This window comes from Equus quagga, chromosome 22 (genome assembly GCF_021613505.1).
Source record: "Equus quagga isolate Etosha38 chromosome 22, UCLA_HA_Equagga_1.0, whole genome shotgun sequence".
Lineage (NCBI taxonomy): Eukaryota > Metazoa > Chordata > Mammalia > Perissodactyla > Equidae > Equus > Equus quagga.
In genome coordinates, this window is record NC_060288.1 from 24,741,225 (window position 1) to 24,767,445 (window position 26,221).

General features: G+C 39.1%; 1 protein-coding gene across 1 annotated transcript in view; it reads right to left on the reverse strand.

Moving 5' to 3' along the window:
• Nucleotides 1-448: 448 nt before the first annotated feature.
• Nucleotides 449-26,221, reverse strand: part of TRAPPC11 (trafficking protein particle complex subunit 11) — a 47,421-nt gene continuing 21,648 nt past the window's right edge. Inside the window, exons 19-30 of the mRNA XM_046648430.1 lie at nt 23,380-23,535; nt 21,711-21,898; nt 21,443-21,591; nt 21,141-21,262; nt 20,492-20,611; nt 16,613-16,678; nt 16,347-16,503; nt 12,030-12,141; nt 8,689-8,780; nt 7,530-7,663; nt 5,910-6,077; nt 449-2,699 (exon numbers count right to left, since the gene is read on the reverse strand). Coding sequence (XP_046504386.1) covers nt 2,655-2,699; nt 5,910-6,077; nt 7,530-7,663; nt 8,689-8,780; nt 12,030-12,141; nt 16,347-16,503; nt 16,613-16,678; nt 20,492-20,611; nt 21,141-21,262; nt 21,443-21,591; nt 21,711-21,898; nt 23,380-23,535 — 1,509 coding nt within the window. The 3' untranslated portion in view covers nt 449-2,654. The remainder of the gene's footprint in view (nt 2,700-5,909; nt 6,078-7,529; nt 7,664-8,688; nt 8,781-12,029; nt 12,142-16,346; nt 16,504-16,612; nt 16,679-20,491; nt 20,612-21,140; nt 21,263-21,442; nt 21,592-21,710; nt 21,899-23,379; nt 23,536-26,221) is intronic.

Here is a 26,221-nt window from a genome sequence, read left to right on the forward strand (position 1 = left end):
ACGGAAATTACAACTCAGAATCCTCAACAGCCATTATCAGGGACAGTACCAACTGGAAGTCTTTTTATAGTCTGGGCGGAGATAAACACGGGCTGTGAAAGAAATGACTGAATTAAAACAAAAGTAAAGAATGTTTCCTTCAAGTAATGCAAAAGACTTTAAGAAAAATTCAGTGTAAGAGTCATGCTCCCTACAACCTCTTAAAGAAGATTTCAAGGATAAGGAACCTAAGACTTTATCGGGAAAGCTGAGTTGAAATTGTAAGTTGAACTTTTAGGATCATAAAAACACAAAATTAAGCAAATTAAGGATTTTTTTTCTCCCAAACACTTTGTCATCCTCATCCTCTTGGTGACACTCGACACTGATTGCCCACCGGTGCTTACCTTCACGGGACAGGAATCACACTTTGACACACATCTCCCCCAAACTGACAATGCTTTATTTGAAGGTTTACAGCCCTGAATGGCGTATAACACTGAACTGGTAGAGAGCAATACTGAGAACCAAGTGGTAACAAGGTACAGTTTTCACGAGGGAGAAAGACTGTGGCTGATGGCACAGAGGCAGGACACTTGTAACACCAGTCAATCAACAGATCCCGCAACACTGTGACAGCTGATTTCTGGACCCATGGAAAATCATGATTTCATGTATTTTTGAATTCAAAAATAAGTAAATAGAATACATTCACAGGAGAATTAATAATATGGGAGCATTCCTGGTTGGGAAAGGATGACTCTGTCGCCAGCTCTAAGAAACATCAAGGAAAAGCACAGACCTATTTACTTGGTGTATTTACAGTCGCAGACGCACTTACACAAGTCACACTGACATCATGGTAAGAATTGTGAAGTGTGTGTCAGTGACTCATTAGTTCTACACAGACTTTGTGTCTGACAGTGGCAGTGTTACCGAGGGAGAGCTTCATTACATAAGCATCAGACCACCTTAGAATTCAAAGGGACCTTGAATTTTTCAAACTGCAGGTTACATCCATTAGTGGGTCATGCAATCAACAGAGAAGGTTACACCAGGGATATTATTTAACAAAACAGAGTAGGATATAAAATATAAGCATATACAGATGGTGAGTAGTATTTCATGAAACTTTCGTTTACAGTATTATATATTTACATGTATACACACACATGCATATATATATATATGCTCACGTACTGCATATGTAAAATGTATCAACACATTCTGACAACACAGACTCTCCAGTAGACGCAAGCATATCCCCTTCAGCCCTCCCATCAAAGGGGATGATGATACAGACGTTGCTGGCAGAGCATCCTGTGGGTCAGGCATGGTTTCAAGCTCTGCTCATGTGTTAATTTTTATCATCCTCATGACAAAACCTCTGAGATAGATACTATCATAGTCTACATCTTGTAGATTAAGAACACCAGATACACAGATGGTGACCAACCCGACCGAAGTCACCTAGCTGGCTGCAGCAGCGCCGGGATTTGATCCGAGACAAGCTGGCTGCAGAGACAAGCTCCCACGGCCCCACGTGAGAAGTCGTGGTAACAGGGAACTCATGTCCCCACAAGATGGTCCACTGCATTGCCCAAGTCTCCCCACAGGCTAGCAGAGCCAGTTCTCGAACACAGATCTCCCAGCGTTCAATCTTACGCTCTCCACGACACCTCATGCAACAGTGTCCTTAGTAAGAGCTGTTTCATGAGGCAGAAATCAAACGAGCTCAAGACAAATAAAAGATAGATACAAGCATATTTGAAAGAGAACATTTATTTACATGACTATTTCCTTTTTACAACTCCTACAGCTTTAAATAATAAAATTTTCCAGGAAATAAAGTAGTTTTAAATTAAGATATTTGAACAAAGAAAATTTTCATAGTATGATTTTTATTTACAAGAATTTTCAAGAGTTTTAAATAGTTCTTTTGAAACTGCACAGCACAACTAAAAGCCCTTCTTTAGACCTTGCATCTCTTTCAAAAACTTTTAGTGTAGGAAATTATGCTTATAGTCAAGTCCTTGCAACCAGAACCTTGCAGGTGAAGATCTCGTTAACACACTTACAAAGAGAAACCTGCTTCACAAATGATCCCCATTTTGGCTCTGAGCTGAACCTATGTGACATGTTTTGACGGTAAGCACAGATACTTTTTAGACAACTTAAATTGCTTTAATTAGAACCTTCTGGAAGTTTTCTGTATCAGTCATACAGTTGCTTACAAGTCGTTGTGATGTATTCTGAGCACACATTGCCTTTACGAGGAAGTTTGGCCGAGTCTGAAGGAGACACGGGGGGTGAGAACTTCCCTGGGCAGCTTTTCCTCTCCGTGTCCAGTCCCAGTTGAGATGCTTAATCATCCTCTGATATTGCACATGCAAATCACCGACTAACTGACTATTCGTAAAATGATCAACAATAACAGTGATCTGACATCCTTTCATGTCACACTGACAGATTTCAAATATTTATTAGTGAAACTATAAGAGAGGATAGATTTTCCTAATATTTTAAGCACGAGTTCCTCTGAACAGTTGGTATAACATCCATTAAAAAATAGAAAAGATTAACTTTTACCATGATCAAAGCTACAGTTCACAATAAGAAACGTACACAGCTCTCTCGGCTTCTCTGGAAGAACCGCCAAGGGCTGGTCTTGCCCATCACGCAGCGGCAATGGAGGTGTCATCCATCAGTCGACCCTGTGGCTTTAAAATGGGAAAATAAAACGGGTTTACAAAATAATAATGACAACAAAAGCTCTACTAATTGAAAAGATTTTGAAATTCTTGGAACTGTTTCACAAAAGCAGAGTAAATGTGTGCCAGCATCAAAATCAAATGTGTTCCTCTCCTTCCTGCACCCCGCCTCTTTCTGCACTTGAACCTGGGGGTGGCAACCCCACAGCCTAGGTGCTGTCCTGTTCCCTGCGACACCAGCTGATCCCGCACCCCCACCTGCTGAACCCAGGTCACTCAGGACTTCCCTCTTAACCTTGTGTTCCAGCAGCTACTGTCAATCTATCCCCGGCGCACGTGAAAGGGAACCTATCACCACTCCTGCTGAATGATCAAGTGTTTTCTCTCTTGCTCAGGTGTCTCCAGCCTTGAGCAGGCCACAAACCTGAGCTGAGAACACAAGTTCCTGGGACTCAAGGCCTCCAGTCTCCTGTTTGAGAAGAGGCGATTCAGAATGACGAAAGGCCTCAGGGACAGAGGCAGCAGACAAAGGCAAAACTTTCCCTTTCTCTAAGGTCACTGAGGGATAACACTCAAAACATCACAGCAGAAGAGTAAAGGCTAAGAATGACTAAAAGCTCTCATAATTGTCCTTAGGGTAAAATTTCTGACAGGTCAGCAACACGCCAGAGAACCATCGAGCAGCTAAAAAAGTTAAATTCTTGCAAATAGTTTTATTATAGAGATATACATTAGCAGACCTCTGTGGAAAAAGCAAGAGAGAGACAGTGGTTCAGGACATGAAACAGAACAGTGTTACACTTTACCACCAAAAGCCATTTGCCATGCGTTAGGCGTAAGGATTCCGGCAGGATTCCCTGGCAGTGAAGGGAGCTCCAGCTTTAGTGCTGTTGCTGTGTGGCTTTATGCATGCACGCGTGCGTGCATGTATGTAGCCATGCGTGCATGCCGGCATGCATATGTAAGTTAGGTCTCTGACATTCAAGGAAGGAATGGAATAAATGAAAGTTTTTTAAACTTGATGTAATTTTTTAGTACTGATGGAGAATGTTCTATTTTAGAAACAGAATAACGGCTCAACCTGGTTGACTCCTTACCCCACAGAACCATACAAACAGGGCAGAAGACAAGTACATCAGGCAATTAGAAAACTGAGATCTGTTGTTCAAAGGAAGAAAATATTGATCCAACCTTGGTCTAGGGCAGCATGTCCAACAAAATCTATGTCAGTGCTGTCCAATACGGCAGCCACTAGTCACATGTAGCTGTTGAGCACCTGAAGGGTGGCTAGTGTGACTGCGTAACTAATTGTTAAATTAAGTTAGATTTTAATTTCAATCTCAATATGCACACATGGCTAGTGGCGATCATACAGGAACAGCACAGCATTAGGGTCTAATAAAGGTGTGCTGGGCTATAAAGTTTTAGTGAGTGATTGTTCACTAAGTAGGAAAAGGGTGAGCCTCATTCACTGTCCTTAGTGTGACAGGTAAACGATTTAAGTGTAAGTTTCCCCAACTGACAAAGGAGCTGGCTCTGAGGAATCCAGTCAACTTTTTGGGCAGTGTCAAGTTACTACAAAGTGGTAGCTGTATTCAGAGAAAAGATCAGGGCAGTTAGAAAAGGGCCTGTTAATTACGGTAAAACTTATGAATGTTTCTTTTTCTGGAACCTTTCTTCATGGATTTAAACACTACCCAGAAGAGGTTTGCTGTGAAGGAAAATCGGATACTGAACTAGCATGAGCTGAGGTCAGGTTTGGGGGTACTGAGCCCCACAGGGAAAGGAATGAGAGAGAGTAATCGATGGCACGGAAATCCTGATTTCTCGACGATCGACTCTACATCTCAAACAAGCCACGTCTGCACAGCTAGACTGACCACGTCCGTACGCTGACCCACACTCTCACCCTAATCAAAGCCGCACCTCTGAGTTTAGGGCCGACTAACTTCAGGTCACACAGCTGAAAGGACATCACCCCCGCTCCCCACGCCGGTCAGGAGACTAAAATTCTGAGATTTTTCCTTTACAGTTTACAAGTATGGTGTACAGGAGCTTAGAAGAGTTAATAAAACGACTTTTTTGCAGATGCAAAAAAAGTTGTATAAGTCTGGAAAGATAAAAGCTAGGAAGATTGTGAAGAATATAGGGCCAGCCCCGTGGCCGAGTGGTTAAGTTCACGTGCTCCACTCCGGAGGCCCTGGTTTTGCTGGTTAGGATCCTAGGTGTGGACATGGCACCGCTCATCAGGCCATGCTGAGGCGCTGTCCCACACAGCACAAGCAGAAGGACCTACAGCTAGAGTGTACAAGTGTGTACTCGGGGGCTATGGGGAGAAGGAAAAAAAGAAGATTGGCAACGGATGTTGGCTCAGGTGCCAATCTTTTAAAAAGAAAAAAAGGAATACATTAACACAAACTAATGACAATTTACCAAATCCTACATTACATAAAAAAGGGTCAGTTCCCCAAAACTTGAATAAGACAGGCACAAAAAAGGAAACAGTAAGCAACGTAACTTGCCATTCCAAAAGGGGGCATAAATTTAAAATAAAAAGAGGGCGCGGGGGTTCACTTATGTTCACGCATATCTGAGTTAGTGAGGGAGACCAGAGCTCTCTGGAGGGACAGCCTTCATCTTAGGCACTGAGAGTGGCTTCCTCGGAGCGAGGCGCTGGACTAAACGAAGCACACGTGCGGCCCGGTTCACTCTCACACCACGACCGCCCTACACGCTCTGTTACTGCAAGAACCTGGAAACTGTATCACTGTGAAAAATCAAAACATCAAACCAGAGGATGGTTTCTGACAGATGATCATTTTCAGAAAAGACCCAGATCCAGCGTTACACAGTTAAGAGAATTAGGAGAGTTCAGGGATCATATTTAAAAAGTTAATCCATTTTGATTAAACACTAGTTACAAACTAACTACAATTTTAAAACATATTTTACTAAGTCAAAGATAAAACATGTTTAAGGCTACTATAAGGATAAAATCATTATTTACCTAAGGGAATAAAAATTTTTGTAATTAGATTCTATAAAATAATAGTAATTTTATAGAAATGAATAGCAGTGTTGCCAAATTCATATGATATAAGTAAAAACTATGACTGTTAGTCTCAAAATATTGTACACTGAAGTTTGCATGAACAAATGTCTTCTTTTGTTCATTTTCCAAACAGTGCATTTGAAGGGCAGAACACTGCTAAGCCTCACCTTTACAAAAATACTGGTGGGTATAAAGCGCCTGAGCAGCTGATTGGTGAAGTTAGGAAATCTCAGCAAGTTGATGTTGAGCGATGGCAGCTGCTGGTATCCAGCCATTAGCGGATAGAAATTATACAACATTTCCTGTTCTGTGCCAGGCAGAATACGTAATCGAATCTAAGTCATAAAGAGAAAGAAAGATCATCAAATATACAGACTTGCCAAATCTATGTGTTGTTACCCCTAGATTATTTACAAATGCGCAAACACCCAAATCTTTCTCATGAAATATTCTCTCTCTCCTGTTCTGTCTTCCAGATAGATGCCAAAATGTAGGGCTGAATCAGTATGAGGCTAGGACCATCAGATAACAAACATATAAAAAATATGCGCGTGATTTCTCAGTTTCTCAAAATGAGAACACCAGACAGAGGTGTCTTAGACTAGGCAGACTTGAGTCACAATATGTTACGGGATAATTTGTAGAAAAGTATCTTTGTAAACACTGTGTCAACATAAGAGAAACTAGTTGATGCTGGTGTTTTCTTTTGGGGATTTCACCTTTGTGGTAAGGCAAGTAACTTCAGGGGGAAAAAAAGGTGTTTGGAAAATTTTAACAAAACTTTAGAAAAGAACACAAGCTGGTGAGATTTGGGTATCTTACATTATCTAATTATTTATAAGTCAATATGTGAAAAAGATCAAGACACACAAGAAAAGCATACTCATTTGCAAATGAGTACATACAGGTATGATGCGTCAAAGATAATCTACGCGTGTGCGTACCAACACAGCATAGCTAATATTGAACTTAATATAAATTCTAAATTTAAATCAGTGTCTGCACTTACAGTATACTTCATATATAATTCTGTTTTGCATGTGACAACACAGCACTCAGAATATGCACAGCACAGATGACTAGCCAGGGCAGATACTTCTAAGTGTTACGACATGCCTGTTCCTCTAAGTGTCCTTGCTAATAAGAAGTTATTTACTGACTATTGAGGCCGTCTCTGTTATCACTTCAAAGGTGGAGGACAGTGTTCTCACTGAAACGTGGTTGTGCCTGAGAGCGTATGTTCCCCTCAAAAATCTGATGAACTTTTCCACCTCTGATTTGAATGGATGAATCAAAATACCTGAATAATTTATTTTCATGTGTAGATACAAAATTGCATCTAAACGTACCAAAGATAAGTAAATTGTATACACGATCAAGATCTCTAAAAGATTTCTCTGAGAGTTCAGAAGAGAATTAGGCTCTTAATATGGGTCGTCACGCCTCCAGGCCTCAAAAGACACACACAAATAAACTCATTAGTAACAAAAGAGAAACCTAAAATTTTCAGGAATTCTCTTATAGGCCAAGGACTTGTGAACTCTTGTTTTATATGGAGAAAGAACCTATACGTGTGCCTCGATGTGAAAACGGTTGCCCATTTAATCCACCTCTATAGCAAATGGTACTTAATCTTTAAAAGTGACTAAAAATTCACTACTATCAAAATAACAGGGTTCACCAAAATAATAGGGATCAGTTCATTTGTAAAAACTAAAAGGACAGCTCTCCATTTCCTGGCCACACTTCTACGTCTCCACGAGCAACCGAACGAGCTATGCCCTTACCTGTTTAAGGCCTGAGAACATGAAGGCATCGCTGGGCTCCACAGAAACCTCCACATCTTGCACTAAGTTAGTCTTATTCTGCAGGTGATACCTCACAGGTAAGGATTCTCTGACACGCCCAAACGACGGCAGATCTGCAGAGAAAGATGACATTTCTCTTGGTTAAAAAAATACCTCACCATTCATGGGTTCATTTCGTAAATGAATCTCATTCAATAGACATGGGGTTATTTAAATTAATACTACTACTGCACTCTTGCTAAATAAGAAAATCCTTTGATTGGACAACAGCCATGGGACTACGATGAAACAGGCTAAGAAGAATCAAAATCTCCTTCTGGAGTGGATTGACTTAGAAAAGGTCTTAGCTATCAGGAGCTGAATTATATTTTAAGAACAATTTTAAAAATCTACAAAAGATTTCCCTACATATCACTGATGGTTAAAGAAGGAATGACGGACATTATGTGCCTCTTGATGGGAGGACACAGCATTAACTATGAAGTATTCTTGCCAAAAACTTGAACCTGAATCTGATCAAGCCTCACTACCAATTTATAGGGACAGAGAAACACTTAACACTGATACAATGCAAGGAGCAAAATCCAGATGCAGGAGGCTCTACAGCACTAATGACTCACTCTCTTCAACAAATAAACAGCAAGGAAGACAGGGGGAGGGGGCGGTGGTGGAGGAGGTGATGGGAGGGTGGCAGTGGAGTGGGGACATAGGGAGTCTGGCTGCCTATAGATTTCACAAGTATGAGACATCCATCAACTGCAGTGTAGACCTTAAAACAAACCAAAGAACATTCAGAGTCAACTAGGGAAATTTCAACACTGGAATTTGATAATACTAAGAAATTATTACTAATTTTTTAAGTCTTGATAACAGTATTGTGATTATGTTTAGAAAAATAACCACTAATATTAAAGATGCATACTCCAGTATTTACAGATGAAATACTATCTGGTATTTGGTTCCAAATAATAGGGGTAGGAGGAAGTGTGTGGAGGTAGAGATGACACAAAACTGATCATAATCTACTTTTGTAAATGTTGGGCATTTTTCATAATAAAAATTTTTTTGTAAATCTTAGAAGCTAAAATAAATATCCTTACTGGATTCTTTTAATTAAATAAAATCTGAATGGTGGTACCTGCGTTCACATGCAGAGGGATATTTTCTACAATCACATGTGGCAGAGTGATGACAGTACTGATGACAGGGATGTTTTCCATGGCTGAAGTCCTATGGCAGAAAAGGGCATCTTTTAAATTCACATTTTATGTGAGAAGTTAATAAATTAAAAACAGGGAACATGCAAATGCACCAACTAGTTTCAAAGGAAATACAAATTATTTATCCATCTTCTAAAACTTGATTAATAGAAGTAGTTTTGTGAAGAGCTTTTAGAATCCCACTTTTGTTTTGAATATTTCTAAGTAACAAGCGGTTCTAATCCCAGGCTGCTGGCTGGTCCCAGTGAAGTGAGGAACTGTGCCAGAACGCAGATCAACTCAATGTAAGTGGTAGTGTGGTGATTCCTATTATGACACAAACACCTTGTCACACTGAGGACAGTCCCCAGATGAGCACCAGACCACTTCCAAGTGCACTGTTATAAGTACACTCTTAAGTACACAGTAGACGCTGAAGAACTAAAAATATCTTACTGTCCACAAACGTAGTGGCATTGCAACATCCCTGAGCTGAAGTGAGCAAGCTTCTGGAACTGGCACATGTGTTTCCCTCTATTACAGTCAGGGTAGGGACTACAGGGTCCACAGAGAGAGCTGACCGCCAAGGAAAGCCCTGAGGAAGAGTCTGCATCTAGAGGTGGAACAGCTGACACCACGTGCAAACTACTACAGAGCAAAAGTACAGGCAAAGCATCTGACTCCTCATCGTTAAGAAATGTCTTTACAGTATTACAGTCACGTGATGGAAAAATTAAGCAGGGCCTTCAAAACGCTGTTTTCATGCCTATAAACATATCAATTAAACTAAACATCATTATGGTAAATTCAGAAATGGGGAAAATAAATACAAGTTAGTTTTTTAAAAATACAATTACATACTTCTCCTTTCTCATTTTAATCTTATTCACTGTTTTAAAATTTATGAAATTGAGCCATATCAAGAAAACAACATATGAAGTATCATGTACCTACCTCCCAGCCTAAAAACACATAAAATAGCTGAATCTTCTCATGTACCCTACCCCTTCCTGCTTGCATCTCCCTCCACTCCCCTCTAGAAGTAACTACTCTCCTGACTTTGGTATCCATCATTCCTATGTATTTCTTTACACCTTTCCAAATTATCTATGTAGCCCTAAGAAACACACGGTATGTTTTAAATATTTTCCAATATTACACACATGCAATTTGTTCATATTGTGAACATCTGTAGTTGTTTTGTTCACTTAATATTAAGAGGTTGATAGGTGCAGCTCTGGTTCATTCATTTTCACTGATATATAGTATTCCATTGTAGGAATGCATCACGATTGATCATTTTCCTGTTGGTGGACAGCTAGTTTGCTTCTAACTCTTTACTATGAGAACCAGTGCTGCTATGAAGATTCCTATACGTGGATCCTGGGTGACACGTTTGAGACCTTTTCTAGGACTGAAAGGGATAGGCATCTTCAACTGTACCTGGTACTGCCGAACGGATTTCCAAATCAATTGTTCTAATTTATACTCCACCTCTTGAAAAACTTTGCATTGTTAAACCTTTGTATTTTTCCAAACTAGTGGGAGTACGTCTGAATCTCAGATTACTAGTAAGGTTGACCTTCTCTCCCTATGTTTACTGGCCAGCTGGCTGCTTCTGTTCCACTCACACTGCCTACTCAGGCATTTTGTTCAACTTTCTGTTAGCAGACTTGTGTTTTTCTTATGATCTGTAAAAGTTCTTGATATGAATTTTAATCTTTCGTCAGTTTTACATGTTGCAAACAGCTTTTCCCAGTTTGCATCATCTTTTCACTTTCTTTATGGTGTTTTTTATGAACTAGAAACTTGATTTTAAGAAATCAAATTCATCGATTTTAGTAGCTAATACGTTTTGTGTCTTATTTAAAGAAATTCTTCCCTACTCCAAAGTTATAAAGCGATTCTCTTATTTTTCTACTAAAGGTAATAAATATTTGCTTTTTAAAATTAGAACTTTAATATACCTGGGATCAATTTTTATATAGAGTGTAAGGTAGAGATCCAATTTTTTCCCAAAAGGATACCCAATTGTTCACCATCACTTATAAAACAATGGTTTTATATGATTATAAACATCTACAATGCTACCTCTGTAAAATATAATTTCCCTGTGTTTGGACCTACGGATCTATTTCCAGACACTCCTCTGTTCCACTGGCTCATTTACACAAGCCGAGCCAATACCACAGTGACGGCTACTGTAGCTTCACAGTAGGGCTTGGAATGCAGAAGAGCAAGAACGCTCGCCCAGTTCTTCTTCTGGAGTATCTTGACGATTTCTGACTGTTTGCTTTTCCATATAAATTTTAGAATCAAGAGTGTCAAGTTCCACAAAAACAAAACAAAACAAGCTGTCGAGACTTTGAAGGAAATGGCCCTGAATTGATAGAACAATTTATAATATTACATCTTATCCAAATCCTACCCAAGACCATTTTGTCTCTCTCCCATTTATTTAGGTCTTCCTTTAATATTTAAAGTCTCAGAACTTTCTCCAGAAAGGTAAGGTACTTCTTCTGTTTGATATATTCCTATGCTTCTTATAATTTTTGTTGTTATGCAAATGATACCTATTTTTATCATTTATATCTATTTTAAAAGTACACTGCCTACAGGTTTATTACTGATATGTAGAAATCCAATTGACTTTTGTATAATGATGTTATATCCAGCAACCTTGTTGAAATTCTTGAAATCCTAATAATTTGTTGATTCCCTTGGGTTTTCTATGCAGACAATATTATTGACTATAAATAAGGGTAGTTTCTCCTAATGTTTTTATTTTTATTTTTTTTTAAAGATTTTATTTTTTCCTTTTTCTCCCCAAAGCCCCCTGGTACATAGTTGTATATTCTTCGTTGTGTGTCCTTCTAGTTGTGGCATGTGGGATGCTGCCGCAGCGTGGTTTGATGAGCAGTGCCATGTCCGCGCCCAGGACTCGAACCAACGAAACATGGGCTGCCTGCAGCGGAGCATGCGAACTTAACCACTCGGCCACGGGGCCAGCCCTTCTCCTAATGTTTTTAATGGTTCTATCATCAGAATTAGTTTGTCTAAAATTTCATCAGTATAAAGGTCACAAATTGTGACAAACACAAAGCAAAGTTTAATTATCCTTTCTAATCTTTGTCTTTTGACAAATGGTCAGTGATAGCCTGTGACTTCTAGTCTGCTCTCTAGGTCTGACAGAAGCTCTCAACTATTAAATGACAATGAAATAACAAAGGCATCAGAATAGCACAATTAATGAAAAAAAGATAGGCTGATAAAATTTTACCTCTTCCAGGAGATAATATAATGCCCAGTTGCTACTCCACCTTCAACATTTCCAACAGATGGGCACCGAAGACAAAAGCATTCACTAGCGCTCTCTCCAGTCTGTAAGACAACTACAACACAAGAAAGAGTCTTTATATCCTTATGCGAGGATTTCATCTATGAAACAGAGTTTTACCTCCAAGTAATATAACAGAAAAAGAACACCTTATCCATTATACATTATTTATAGAGACTTGGAAAGTAAGACTCAGAGATGTTAAATGACGTTTTCAAGGTCACAAAGTCCCTATCCAGTGTTTTTCTAATCTATCAATATTCCATTATAATAGAATAATAAAAACAGTGAGGCATCAGTATGTCTGTGACAGGTCCCTATAGGAACTAAGGAAAGGGAGCAGTCTGGAGTCAGAATAATACCCTGTGGTGATTATTTTTCTTTCTCCAAATTATTTCATCTCTCTAAAGGAAACATTTCATGGTAGGGAAAAAGAAAAGAGAAAATTTTAGCTACCTGTTAAGGTACTCAAAATGTCATTCCAGAAAACTAGGCTTTCTCTGAATAAACGCAAATTACTGATCCCACTGAAACAGAATACACCACCTACGGTCTCATTATTGCCTAATGTGGCTACTTACCTCCTGTGCAAGGGTGCTTTCCTCTTGCCAACTTCACAGTAAACTCCTGATGACATGACAGATGCTCATTTAACCAAGCCTCCCCTACCTTCAGCACTGAGGACCTGCAGTGTCACTCCTTTAAATGCAAGCTGGCAACAGCACCTATCTAAAGCCAATTTTAACAAACCTAAGAGTGAAACTTTCAAATAACAACAACAAAGTCCTGAACCATTAAGTAATTGTTTTCACGGTTTTCCATGAAGAAGGTTGTGATAAATTAATGGTTATGATTGTGAGTAGATATCAGAAGCAAAAGGGAAAAAAGCTGGGTTAATCTTTAATTAATTACTTTTAAGTAATTTTTAAGGACTAGGAAATGATATTGTAGCCCAGGAAGTACAACACACATCAACTCAAACCTCTTAAGATAGCTTTTTTAATACCTGGGACATTCACATTAAATTCCCCGTGAAGTGTGCCCTATTTCTAAGAAGTTAACCAAAATGATCACAATGTTTATTAACAACTAATTAATGTTATTAACAACAGTAGGGTCAAATTTATGACCTAGGAAAGTTGTTATTTTTACTGTGTCAAACACAAATTTTATAATGCATCAGTGCTGGTGTTCTTGGAGGTGGCAGACAGAATAATGTTGCCTCCCCCACCAAGATATCCACATCCTAATTTCCAGAAAAGCTGTGTATGTTACCTTACAGGGCAAAAAGGACTTTACAGATGTGACTAAGACAGGGGTCTTCAAATAAGATTGTACTGGATTATCCAGTTGGGCCCAATCTAATGACAAAGGTTATATAAGGGAAAGAGAGAGGCAGGAGGGAGTCTGAGAAGATGTGACAACGGAAGCAGAGGTCAGAGAAAGAGACATTTGAAGATGCTATACTGCTGGTTTTGAAGATGGAGGAAGGAGCCATGAGCCAAGGAATCCAAGAGGCCTCTAGAAGTTGGAAAAGGCAAAGTAATGGATTTCTCTAGAGCTTAGAAAGAATGCAGCCCTGCAAACACCTTGATTTTAGGCCTTTTGACCTCCAGGACTTTCAGATAATAAATCTGTATTGTTTTAAGCCACTAACTTTGTGGTAATTTGTTACAGCAGCAATAGGAAACTAGTAATGGGAGATTCAACAGACACTAAACACTTATTACCCAGCTACTATGTGGCTGGCAATACAAAGATAAGGAAGTCACAGTGCCAGCTCTAAAGGAGCACAAGTTTGGCAGGGGAGCCACATCTATAAATGAGCAATTACAACACAATGGGATAAGTGTTACAATAGAAGGATGCATGATGTACAAGGGACCATGGCAGTCAAGAAGCAAGAGTAACCCTTCGTCTTGCTAGGAGGATCAGAAAGCCAAAGCTTACCTGAGCCCTAAGGAGCAAACAAGAGGTCAACAGGTTGAAGAGAATAAGGAGAGGGTTTTGGACACAAGTAATAATATGTTCAAAACAGATGTGGGCAATGTTTGCTGAATGTGGAAAATCTGGTTTGGTTGAAGTCTGGGACACAGCAAAGGGAAGTAGAGAGGCTGGTAGAGAGGCTGGTGTGGAAGAAGCTGGAAAGGTAAGCTGAGCCTGACTGGGAAGGGTCTGTAATGTCCTGGAAGTTTTTTAAGTAGGAACAACAAGTTTGGAATAGTTTTTTGAGGACTCAAACTCTGGCAGCAGTGTGAAAGGCAGACTAGGGGAGAGAATGGTAAGCAGGAGACCAGTAAAGAGACTGCTTCTAAAGGCCGGGTGAGAAATGGTGAGGACGGCAGTGAGCACAGAGATGAGAAGCTGGATTCAAGAGCTGTGGAGGAGGGAGAAGTTGGTGCTGGGCGGATGTGGGTGTACAGAAGGAGTCTAGTTGCTGTCTGTGTGTGTAAAGAAGATTTGCCCTGAGCTAACATCCGGTGCCAATCCTTTTTTTTTGCTTGAAGATTAGCCCTGAGCTAACATCTGTGCCCATCTTCCTCTACCTTGTATGTGGGGTGCCTCCACAGCATGGCTGATGAGTGGAGTAGGTCTGCGCCCGGGATCCAAACCCACAGACCCAGGGCTGCTGAAGTGGAGCATGCAGAACTTGAACCACTCAGCCATGGGGCCTGCCCGAAGGAGTCTAGTTTTCCCCGTGGTTTCTAGCTTGGATTAAGCGTACAGTGACTCCTCTAACTCGACGAGCGAATGCAGGCAGCCTAAGGTTGCATGGCAGTGGAAATCTTGTAGAAAAAGAAAGAGACCAAAGTCAGGATCTTCGAAAGGACCAACATTTAAGGGGTAAGAAAAGGAATCAGTGAAGAATGGACAAATACCCAGCTTGTACTGAGCTGTTAGGGGAAAAGCACTGGGCTAAGGTATTTCATGTATATTATCTTCTTTAACCCTGAGAAGTGCTAAAATGAACCGTCCAACATAACGAAAGAGCAAGAGGCAGGAATGAGCATTGAATCTAGTTCAGTCTGACTCTAAAGCTCACGATTATTCCACGTGAGCACAGTGAGGAGAAAAGGAAGGAGAGGACAGAGGAACAAAGCAGAACCAGAGACTGTGATTTCCAAACCACAAGAGAAAAGCACGTTTCCAGAGAGAGAAAAACAAAGCTTATGAGGGCATTCTGAAAGCAAACTACGTTTTTTATTATTATTACTTTACAGAATGTGGTACATATTTTTAGCACTTAAATAGAGATGTTTAAGGACATACATGATTTTTATCTATTAATCTTATGTGAAGATTTGATGCCAAGATCTTGGGCAAAAACTCTATTATTCCAAAGGAAAATGGTACCTCCTTTATGAGTTTTCTAAAATGCACAGAAGTGAATATGGAGACTGCCTGTTCTTTTTGGTGTCTTCTTGAGAGCCTTGCATGGTACTTACAGGGAAGCACTCAATAAACATCAATTGATTATTTATCGATAGATATTGAAACTTACCTACAGGCCAGATGCAAAAATATGTTGGACTTCTGGTAGCTACTCATCTAATTTTAATCTGTATTGCAAATCAACTATGACTTGTGACACTGAAGTCAAGTAGTAGATAAAGAGAGTAAATAAAACAACTCATTTATATTTGGTTTTAAGACTATATCATGATTTTTTTTCTCACAATATTCACCCTTATAATATAGTTGAGGACAATTTTGCTTGCGTTAACATTCAAAGTAATTTTTATTCCCTCTAACAGCTCCAGAAGCACACAAGCCCAAAAGACATGGAACCAGAAAGGTAACATCCTGGGTTTGAATCTCTTCTAGAAACAGTTTCAGCTGGATGATTTACAAAACTTATCATCTACTTTTCTATTTTTTCCGAAGTTTCTTTAGTAAACATAATTTCCCAGTTCAAATTATAGACAATAGTAAACCTTAATTAAAAATTAATAAGAAAAAACAATCTATAAAAAATCCAAATATAAAAAATACTATTTTATTTTCAAGTACATTTTTCACAGAGCAACTTCCTGATAATAGCAAAAATCTGATCTTTTGAAATAAGATCTAACCTACTCCGGTAAATCGTAAATGATGTTCAGTCTATCTTAATTCTAAACGTGTTTTCTTTTGTGAGCATAAGTCGCAAGTTCCCTCCCTTAGCAAAAAGCTCTTACACTGCTAGCCACACACACACACACACACACGCGCGCCCAGAAGGGACTTCTGCTAATCAAGCGGGATGATGCGCATTCTCACCTTTGTCCAGCTGGGACTCCAGCTGGTCCACTGCGGTCATAGAAGGAGCCAGCTGCAGCTCACTGGACACAATAGTGAGCGCCCAGGGAGAGGCACTTAAAAGGTCCGTCATCAGCAGAAAGGGGATGTCAGCATAGACCCTTTCCAGGTGCTCAAACTGTCACAAATGAAGACAGAAGGCCATCAAGAGCTGCATCAACCCATTTTATTTTTTCTGTTAATTTCTATCACCTAAGTGATTTCCAACATGCTTCACAGGGACATACCTTTGTCGAAACAAATTTAACTGCAACGTCAAATGGAAAGACGGTTTCTATTGTTACAGTTTCATCCTGCAAGAGAATTTAAAGGATACTTTCAATGGCATTTATAAATCTCAACCATAGGTGAAGCTTTAGAAACAGAAGGCATATAAAGCACAACCTTTTACTGACCAATAAATAATCGCAGTTTATATATCAGGAAGCTAGGGTCCTTCCCCTGCATGATATCTGTAAAAGTCCATGTAGAGAGACTAGACTACTATTTCTAGTAAATTATCTTAGGGTTTTGTAACAGTTCCCACTGCAAAGTGCTTTCTTATACATTATTTATCTCAGGATCTAGTGAAAGTGGGCAGGGCAGGCACTGTCAGCATTTTACAGAAGAGGAACTGGAAGTGAAGGAAGGGGAAGCGGCTGGCCTTCAGCCACAAAGCTAGTGGTGTCACACCTAGCATCTGGGCCTTCTTTCTGTCCAAGTTCTTTACCTCAGTTTGACTCGATGACTAAAATAACAGTAATAGTAATGATGATAATAATGGAATGCGACACAGTGTTACAATCACTATACATGTATCCTGTGATGCTCATAAGAACTCAAGGAAACAGATGCTACTATTACTGCCATTTTAATATGAGTGGTGACATAGCTAGTAAGTGACAAGGGTAGAAACTGGACCGAGTCTCACCCTGGAGCCTGTACTCTTAATTCACATGCTACATCTCCTCTCCAAAACAATGGGACTCAAAAACAACGGGGCTATTATATCTTTGGAAACAAACAAGCCACCTTATTGGTAAGAAACTTTTAAAAAATGTCACATTGGTTAAAAACTCAGGCTGTAATACCAGATAGATCTGGATTTTAGTCCTGGCAGGATACATACTTACTAGCTGTGTAGACCCTGGACATAGTGAAGTGACCTCGGGAAAGTTATATTTTCTGTGCTATGGTAATTAAATGAGATAATGTACACAAAGCACTTAGTGAAATACCTAAATAATGTTTATTATATGTTTCAAATTATTTCCTTCCTCAAGATCATTAAACTCACTTTTAAACAAAGTTTAATAGGTAGGATACACAACATTCTTACTCATTTTAGCAGTTGGAAAAAAGCGTGCCATAGCTCCAGGGGTCTAAAGCCTAGGGCCTCAACATTTCCCAGAGAAAAGATCAACGAAAGGAAGAAGCAACTGAGTGATTCGTTCAGATGTGGCCTATTTTTTTTTTTTTATTGAGTTATTGATAGGTTACAATCTTGTGAAATTTCAATTGTACAATAATGTTTGTCAGTCATGTTGTAGGTGCACCACTTCACCCTTTGTGCCCACCCCCCACCCCACCTTTCCCCTGGTATCCACTAAACTGTTCTTGGTCCATAGTTTTAAATTCCTCATATGAGTGGAGTCATACACAGATTATCTTTCTCTCGCTGGCTTATTTCACTTAACATAATTCTCTCAAGGTCTATCCATGTTATTGCAAATGGAATGATTTTGTTCTGTTTTGCAGCTGAGTAGTATTCCATTGTATATATGTACCACATCTTCTTTATCCATTCGTCTGTTGATGGGCACTTAGGTTGCTTCCACGTCTTGGCTATTGTGAACAGCGCTGCAATAAACATTGGGGTGCACAGGACTTTTGGGATTGCTGACTTCAGGCTCTTTGGATAAATACCCAGTAGTGGGATGGCTGGATCGTATGGTAGTTCTATTTTTAGTTTTTTGAGGAATCTCCATACTGTTTTCCATAGTGGCTGCACCAGTTTGCATTCCCACCAGCAGTGTATGAGGGTTCCTTTTTCTCCGCAACCTCTCCAACATTTGCTGCTATTAGTTTTAGATATTTTTGTCATTCTAACGGGTGTAAGGTGATATCTTAGTGTAGTTTTGATTTGCATTTCCCTGATGATCAGCGATGATGAGCATCTTTTCATGTGCCTATTGGCCATCAGTATATCTTCTTTGGAGAAATGTCTGTTCATGTCTCCAGCCCATTTTTTGATTGGGTTGTTTGATGTTTTGTGGTTGAGTTGCGAGAGTTCTTTATATATTAAGGATATTAAGCCTTTGTCAGATATATGATTTGCAAATATTTTTTCCCAGTTAGTGGGTTGTTTTTTTGTTTCAATCCTGTTTTCATTTGCCTTGAACAAGCTCTTTAATCTCATGAAGTCCCATTTGTTTATTCTTTCTATTGTTTCCCTTTTCTGAGAAGGCATGGTGTCCGAAAAGATCCTTTTAATACTGATGTCAAAGAGTGTACTGCCTACATTTTCTTCCAGAAGCCTTATGGTTTCAGGTCTCAGATGTGGCCTACTTTTAATCTCTACATGGCCTACACAGCAGACTCACATATAAGTAAAAATGAGACTTAATCAGTGAAGGAAAAAGAATTTACGTTTAAATTTCAAAAAGCGTCTTCCAAATAAGACTAGGACCTATAAGACTTCTATGAGAAAGGTGCTTCTTGGTAAAATAACTTTGAAAGATAATCACTATAGCCTTTTGCAAAGATTCTCAATACACATTAGAAAATTAAGTGCTGTGCTAAGTCCTGAAGTAACAAGAGCTGTTTAACACCTTTTTCCCCAGTATTTTCCAGACATATGTGCCCGATCAATTCTTTTTTGTGTAACATCTATTTCAATCCTTCAGAATGAGTGTCCCGTAAAAGCACGTCTTGGGGATGGACTGGCTGATAGAAAAATAAATAGATCCTTCTCTAAAAAAGTGGCACGTACCTCAATGATGTCATGTCTTGAAGAGAAGAGAACCCTGCTTCAAGACAGCAGCACACTGTTTTCGCTTGATTCCAGGTCAGCTACCAGGTAGTAAACTATTATTTCAAAGAGGGACATTCTAAGTCTACCGTAAACTTCCATCACCAGGAGAAATGACATCCAAGGCTTAGGACTCTAAAGCTGCCCAGAACTTTAAAGTTCTTATTTGTACGTGAGGAAATTGAGGCCACAAGAAGTTACATGGCCAGTCACAAGTTAGGAGGTAGCGCTGGGGCTGGCACCCTTTCCTCCCAACTCACCATCTAGGGTTCTTGTCATCACATCAGGCTAGGTGAGATCAGATTACGTGCCTTCCTCCCTCCCACTCGGGAAAGACTTGTAACTCTTAGGATGCTTTTGCCTCTCAGTGACTTATAGATAGCCCACGGCCCAGACTCTGTGCAGTAACCAAACCACAAATCCCCAGACCGCTGGACCTTCTCTGCTGGGCTGAGGACCCAGTTCCTAAGAAAAGGCTGAGACAGCCTTGCTGCCAGGACCAAGAAGATACTAAATATCACAACATTCCATCAATAAAAGCGGATAAAGCACAGTATGGTTAAATCTATATAAAAACATGCCCCCCATCTCTATAAATAGAAGAGACCAAGAAGAAATACATCAGTGACCGCAGGTGCCTCTGAGCTGTCAGGTGATACGGCAGCTCTCCTGTTTTCGCTCTCTGCCATGTGCCCTTACCAAAAATGATTTTCGTTTTTGAATAGAAAAAAATATTTCATAAAGGGAGATCTCCCTTCCTCTAATACCTTCTGCAAATAAGCCAACTTACAGATTTTATCTAATGTGTCATTTTACAAACATTTAGAGGCACAAGACTTTTTTGTATGAGATCTCAAATCTGTTGATTCTCTATATGAAAAGCTATGTAGGCCAACTTTCTAATGTTTGAGCAATGAATGCCATATTATCTCGTTTATAGTAAATAAAAATGACTAAAAAATCAACCAATATGTAATTAAAATTTGTAAAAGACTATAAGCACCTTAAGCTGCTTATTTTATAGGGAAACTAAAATAATACAAAATACGGAATACTCCACATAGGATGCTTCCTGAAGTAGCTATGAAAAAGATACCTTGTGACACTTGCAAACAATTTCCTTTTCTTCAATAGTTGTATTGATCAGGTAAGAGACATACACGAGAAACATTCTCGAACCCACTGTTCCACAGCGAACATATAGCATTTTTTCCAGCTGTAACAAAATAAAAGTATTTTAATTTAATTAATACTATGGAGATTTCCTCCTGATATACATTCTAGGATAATGTCTCCACCTTTCAAAGTTTACTGTACCAGTTGGCTAAATTCTTGGGACGCTTTTTACAGGCTGTTCCTGCCACAGCTAAGAGTGGGATTACTACTACTCCATCTTTTCTTATCATTCTCGACTTCCCGAGAATTCCTGGCGTTTGGTTCAGAAATAAAAGTAGACTGAAAGGTTATTTCAGAAAGTTACAAACTTAGTGCTATTTAGTTATTTTCCCAGGCAACTAATTCTCCACATTAAAGTCATTTGTTCTAAAACCCCTTGTGTAACAACTGCTTAAGACATTTTACATATTAAAATACGTAACGTGTATAAAATGTGCAATAAATAGTTAAATGACTTTTTTAGTCTCAGGATATGCTATTAAAATGCTCTAAAACTGTGTAAAACTCACTACATATTTAAAACTACATGTGAAATTGATTTCCTCTCAGTCAGAGTTGGCCAAGTTCACCTGCTCCCCTGGGCGTAGGTCTCCGACAGGAATGTCAGTGAGTAAAGCTGGGTAGGACTCATCGCACAGTTCTGTTCCACGGAGGGTCACCTGAGTCTTCTGAGTTAAATTGGCATCCTGGCCTAAAAGTGTTCACATTGGCGTTTTAAGATATAGAGAATTCAAACATTATCCTAACAATTAATACTGCATAAAGAGCACTATATCATAACCGTCTATTAAGCAAACTTCCCATAGTTGACACCGCTGAAGCTTGTTTCATGTTGCTTAACACTGATCAAATCTTAAAGAGGAATGTTTACCAGGTTTTAAACCAGCGGTGAGCTTCACATCTCTGATTTCGGTCTTTTCGTGGGACTGAACAGTCACAACCAAACAATACATTTCATTAGTCAGGGCGGGAGGGTCGTGCCGCAGATGGACAGAAATGTTTGGAACTCTGGAAATGATCCTTTGGAAAAAAAAAACCTCAGCTAAGTCACTGACCTTTTTTAAAAAACAAATTATTCGAACAAAGTCTTTAAAAGAAGTAATAAGACCCTTCACAAGCTGCCTGGCAGGGCCACTTACATTGTGCTGGCCTGAATGACTATGCTGTCCCAGTGCAGCTCGCTGGCTGGCAGCTTTGGCCGTCTTTTGAAAGACCGCGAGGCCTGCAAGGCTTCTTGGGAGGAGGCAGCGTCTCCTCCTCCTCCCTGCCAGTTTAAAACCACGCATCTTCCCGTCTCACTGCCCAGAACCAGATCCACGGAAGTAATCTGAAAGAGGGACATCTGTCAGAAAGGCCACCTCATACTTGTTCGTCACCATCCCCTCAACAAATTCCACCACAGACTGCTGGTCTACGGAGTTCATCGAGGGGCAGTGGTGTGACAGAAGTCCGAACACCCACTGTTAGTCTTAGCCTGACCATCGATGAGCTGTGACATTGGCCAATAATAAGCTGGGTTTCTACTTTGCCTTTAAACAGAGAGAACAACCTGACTTTCTAGCTAAGATGCTGACTGCGCAGCACTGCTATGATTTTAGCACCTGGCACAGTGCCCGACGTAACACATGTCCAATTAGTGGTTGCTGAGTGAAATAAATGAATGTTTTGATAACCGTAAACATACTCATAACCTAATTCCTAATTCCACCATATTTTTCCTGAAGACATCTATAGCATTAGGAATGAAAATCTCTGCTAATTGAATAAATGTTCCTTTCATGTAAATCCATTAACAAATGTACCCAAAATAACATTATTAATTATGATTTACATCTGGTAGGCTTCCTTAGGTACCTTGTAAAAAATAAAACATGTAGTTAAGGATTTAGTCAAAATCATGAAAAATTTTTAAAAAATGAATACACAAAAACTCTAGCTATTGCTTAATAATAAAATCAACAGATTCACAGAAATTGCTACTGGAATATTGGTAGTATAGTCTTCTGTTTCTGTCTTAGAAATGGTCCTAAGTTTAGATCAGCCAATGTTCCCATTCAAGCCATGGAAAACAAGCACTTAAGGAGTTCTTACTACGTACCAATCACTATTCCAGGCAATCTACACTAACTAAATGATTTAATCCTCATGAAACATTAAGACGTAGGTACTATGATTATTCCCATTTTCCAGATGAATAAACTGAGACACAAAGAGGTCAACTAACTGACCAGGGCCACAAGCTAATAAGCTTAAGAGTTGGAATTTAAACCCACGTAATCTGGCTCCAGAGTTTATCATCAATAAAAATATTACTTTCATCATATATTTTTGAAAGGCATTTTAATCATCTATATCAAATGAATCCTTTAAAATATATATCTTCATTTTTTTCTTTAAAAATATGCAATCAGCAATGTTTAACCATCAAAATGACACACATCTTTAGTCTGACTTACGTCATATTACACAAAACATAATTGCTACATCATATAATATATATATTTTGTTTAAAATGCCTTAACTGATCATGTGGCTATTAAAAAATGAGGTTGGTCTTATATACTAGCAGGAAATGATGTCTGATATACTCTATTAAGTGAAAAAAGCCAACTACTAAATACTATGTATGGTATATTCTCAAGGAAAGGAAACCTACCAAACTACTATGAATGATTTCTCTTGGGAAGTCCAAGGGAAAGATTTTAATTTTTTACTTAATACACTTCTGTATTATCTGAAATTTTTTCTGACACATGTATATATTATGTTATCATTTAAAACATTTTTTAAACAAATTTCATAACTAACCTCAATTTTCTTTCCCACATCTTCAGTTTTTGCAACAAATTTAAATAAAAACTTCCTTGTTTTACCAGGAACTAAGCACATCTTTCCCTGAGTCAAATTTTCTAAAACTTCACTCGCTTTGGAAGCTTCTTCGATGACACAAAACTGGTTATATTCCTGAAAAAGAGGTCAGCAAAGGCCACAGTTTATAAGCTACGACATTTGATGTCGAAGGGTTATTAACAAAAAGAAGTATTTTATGCCAAATGGAGGCACTTATACTGCCACAAGATAAAGATAATTCACTACACACAAGCTGATTTCTGAAGACATGCAGATATCCCTTTCCTGGAGAGAGAAACAAAGATTCATTCTTTGTTGCACTGGACACTACTGTGTCTCATCTCCTTTTCTTAAAAAGCCTTCTTTACTTGGCTCCTGTGACACTGTAAGATCTCCTGTTTCTCCTCCTCCTCCGTTGCTTCCTAGTTTTCCCTCAACGGTCTTTTTTCCTTCTTCTTGTCCCCTTAATTCAGAGGGTCTACAAGTTTCACTCCTTGGCTTTCAGTCCTTTTCTCTTTATGTTCACTTATTTGCAAAGTTTATCCATTTCTATATATTCTGCACCTCTGGGCTAATATTTTCCACGTAAGAACTTTTCATTCTGTCCTATTTCCCTAACTAAAAGCTCATATCCACAAGTGTCTAGAGGATAATGCCACTACCACTTCAAGTTCAGCAAGTCCCAAAGCGGAGGTATATCTACCCTCCCAGAGAGCACACTCCTTCCAGATGACTAAACGGAGACAGCTTTCACGTAAATATCTATGAAATCACCATTCTCATCCATTCAACAAATATGAAGAACTTTCCAAGAGCCATCTTCTATGCCAGCAGATGAATTATCTTCACAGAAAATTCTGATATAGTTAAGTTTTATACTTTCCCTCTAATTTTCATTTCTATTCCATGCTTATGAAACCTAAGTACTCACTATTTTTCTTGTGCTCTGTGTCGAATTTCAAATAACACATATTCAGAATATAATCTAACTTTAAAAACTAATTGCTCCACATTTTAACATTTTTATTAGTATTTAATCATAGAAGTAGTCTATGCTGGTTAAAAAAAAAAAGAGAGAAAGAAATGGAATAGTAGGATATAATGGGAAAAGTAAATTAAGAGTCTCTACATTGACCTTCTAATTCCAAATTTAGAATATTTCTGGAGGGAGCAAAAAAATTAGCTGTCCTCATGGAGCTTACGTTCTAGTAAGGAAAACAAGTAATTTACCAAATAATCACACGGACAAAGGTGAAACCCCAGCTGTGACAAGCAGTATGAAGGGTTATGCAAGCCTGGCAAGGTCAATGGGTTGTGCAGGTCAGGGAGATGTCCCTGAGGAAGCAAGGCTTCTAAGAGTTTTAAGGCACGAGGAGGTATTAAATGGATAAAAGAGAGGAGGGAAGACCAATCCAAGCACAAGAAATAGCACGTACAAAAGCTCCTGTCCTAATACTGTGTCATCTCACTTATGTGTGGAATCTATAACTCACAGAAACAGAGAGGAGAATGGTGGTTGCCAAGAGGTGGGAGAAATGAGGAGATGTTGGTCAAAAGGCACAAACTTCCAGCGATAAGACAAGCAAGTTCTGGAGATCTGGTACAGCATGCTGACTATAATTAACAATACTGTATTATATACTTGAAAGTTGCCGAGAGAGTAGATCCTAAATGTTCTCACCACACAAGAAAACAAAAGGTAATTATGTGAGGTGCTGCATGTGTTAACTAACCGTACAGTGGTAATCATTTTGCAATTCATGTGCATCAAATCATCATGTTTTACACTTTAAACTTACACAGTGTGGTATGTCCTATCTCTATAAAGCTGAAGAAACAAACTAAATAGTTTTTGACCTGAAAAACAAAAGCCCCTGTCCTTTATTGACCCTATCCCCATTCTTTGTCCTCCATATACACTCAGCAATCCAGGCTCACCTATTTTTAGATGCCTCTTGTATACCTTTATCTCCCTACCACGCACCGTTATCCAAACCCTCACACTTCTGCATCTGGATTCATACAAAGAGCCTCCAGTTGTTTCCGTTCTATCATTTCTTTCCCTCTATTTTGCAACTAAAGTTCCTTAAACATAAATTTCATGCTCATGATTTAAAATTCACAAACAAATGAGAAGAAATCCTTGGGTCATGGTTTGAAGTTGAATAAAACTTACTAATCTTCACGTGACTCAGGTTCATCTAACCAATTCTACCACAGGGACATTTCTCAGTTCCCATGAGCCAAAAAAACTATTAAAACAGATAACACTCTTTACCATCATCCAATAAATAAACAGATAGATAGACAGAACATGAATAAATAAATAAATCTTAAAGACTTTTACTTACTAGCCTAACTTGAAGTTCCTTAAAGCTAGCCCGCTGACTTCCCCCTCCCCCCAGAACCCTCTGCCCTATGGGCTGTGTCTTCACTTGCCCATAAACACAGAAGGTGCACTCCTGCTTCCAGTCAGCGTTTTCTCACTGCCAGACAGGTCCTCCCCCTCTCCCCTTTTTATACCCATCTTAATTTCATCTTCATTCTTGAAACTTCCTCCCTCTTCTTGGCATGCCAACTATAACTGTATTTCTAGCCTACACCACATAACTTAGTCCTCATTACGTACTAGGGCAATCTGTAAGTTAGTTCTGGCCCTCGTCCCAAAAATGCTCATATTTTCATGGGGTTAACATATGCTAAACTGTTTCAGGTTTGCCGTGATGCTAAGAATATTGTAACTCTCAATAAATGCTTACTGGTTAAAGGCTCAATATACTTTCTGGGGGATTGGAAGATA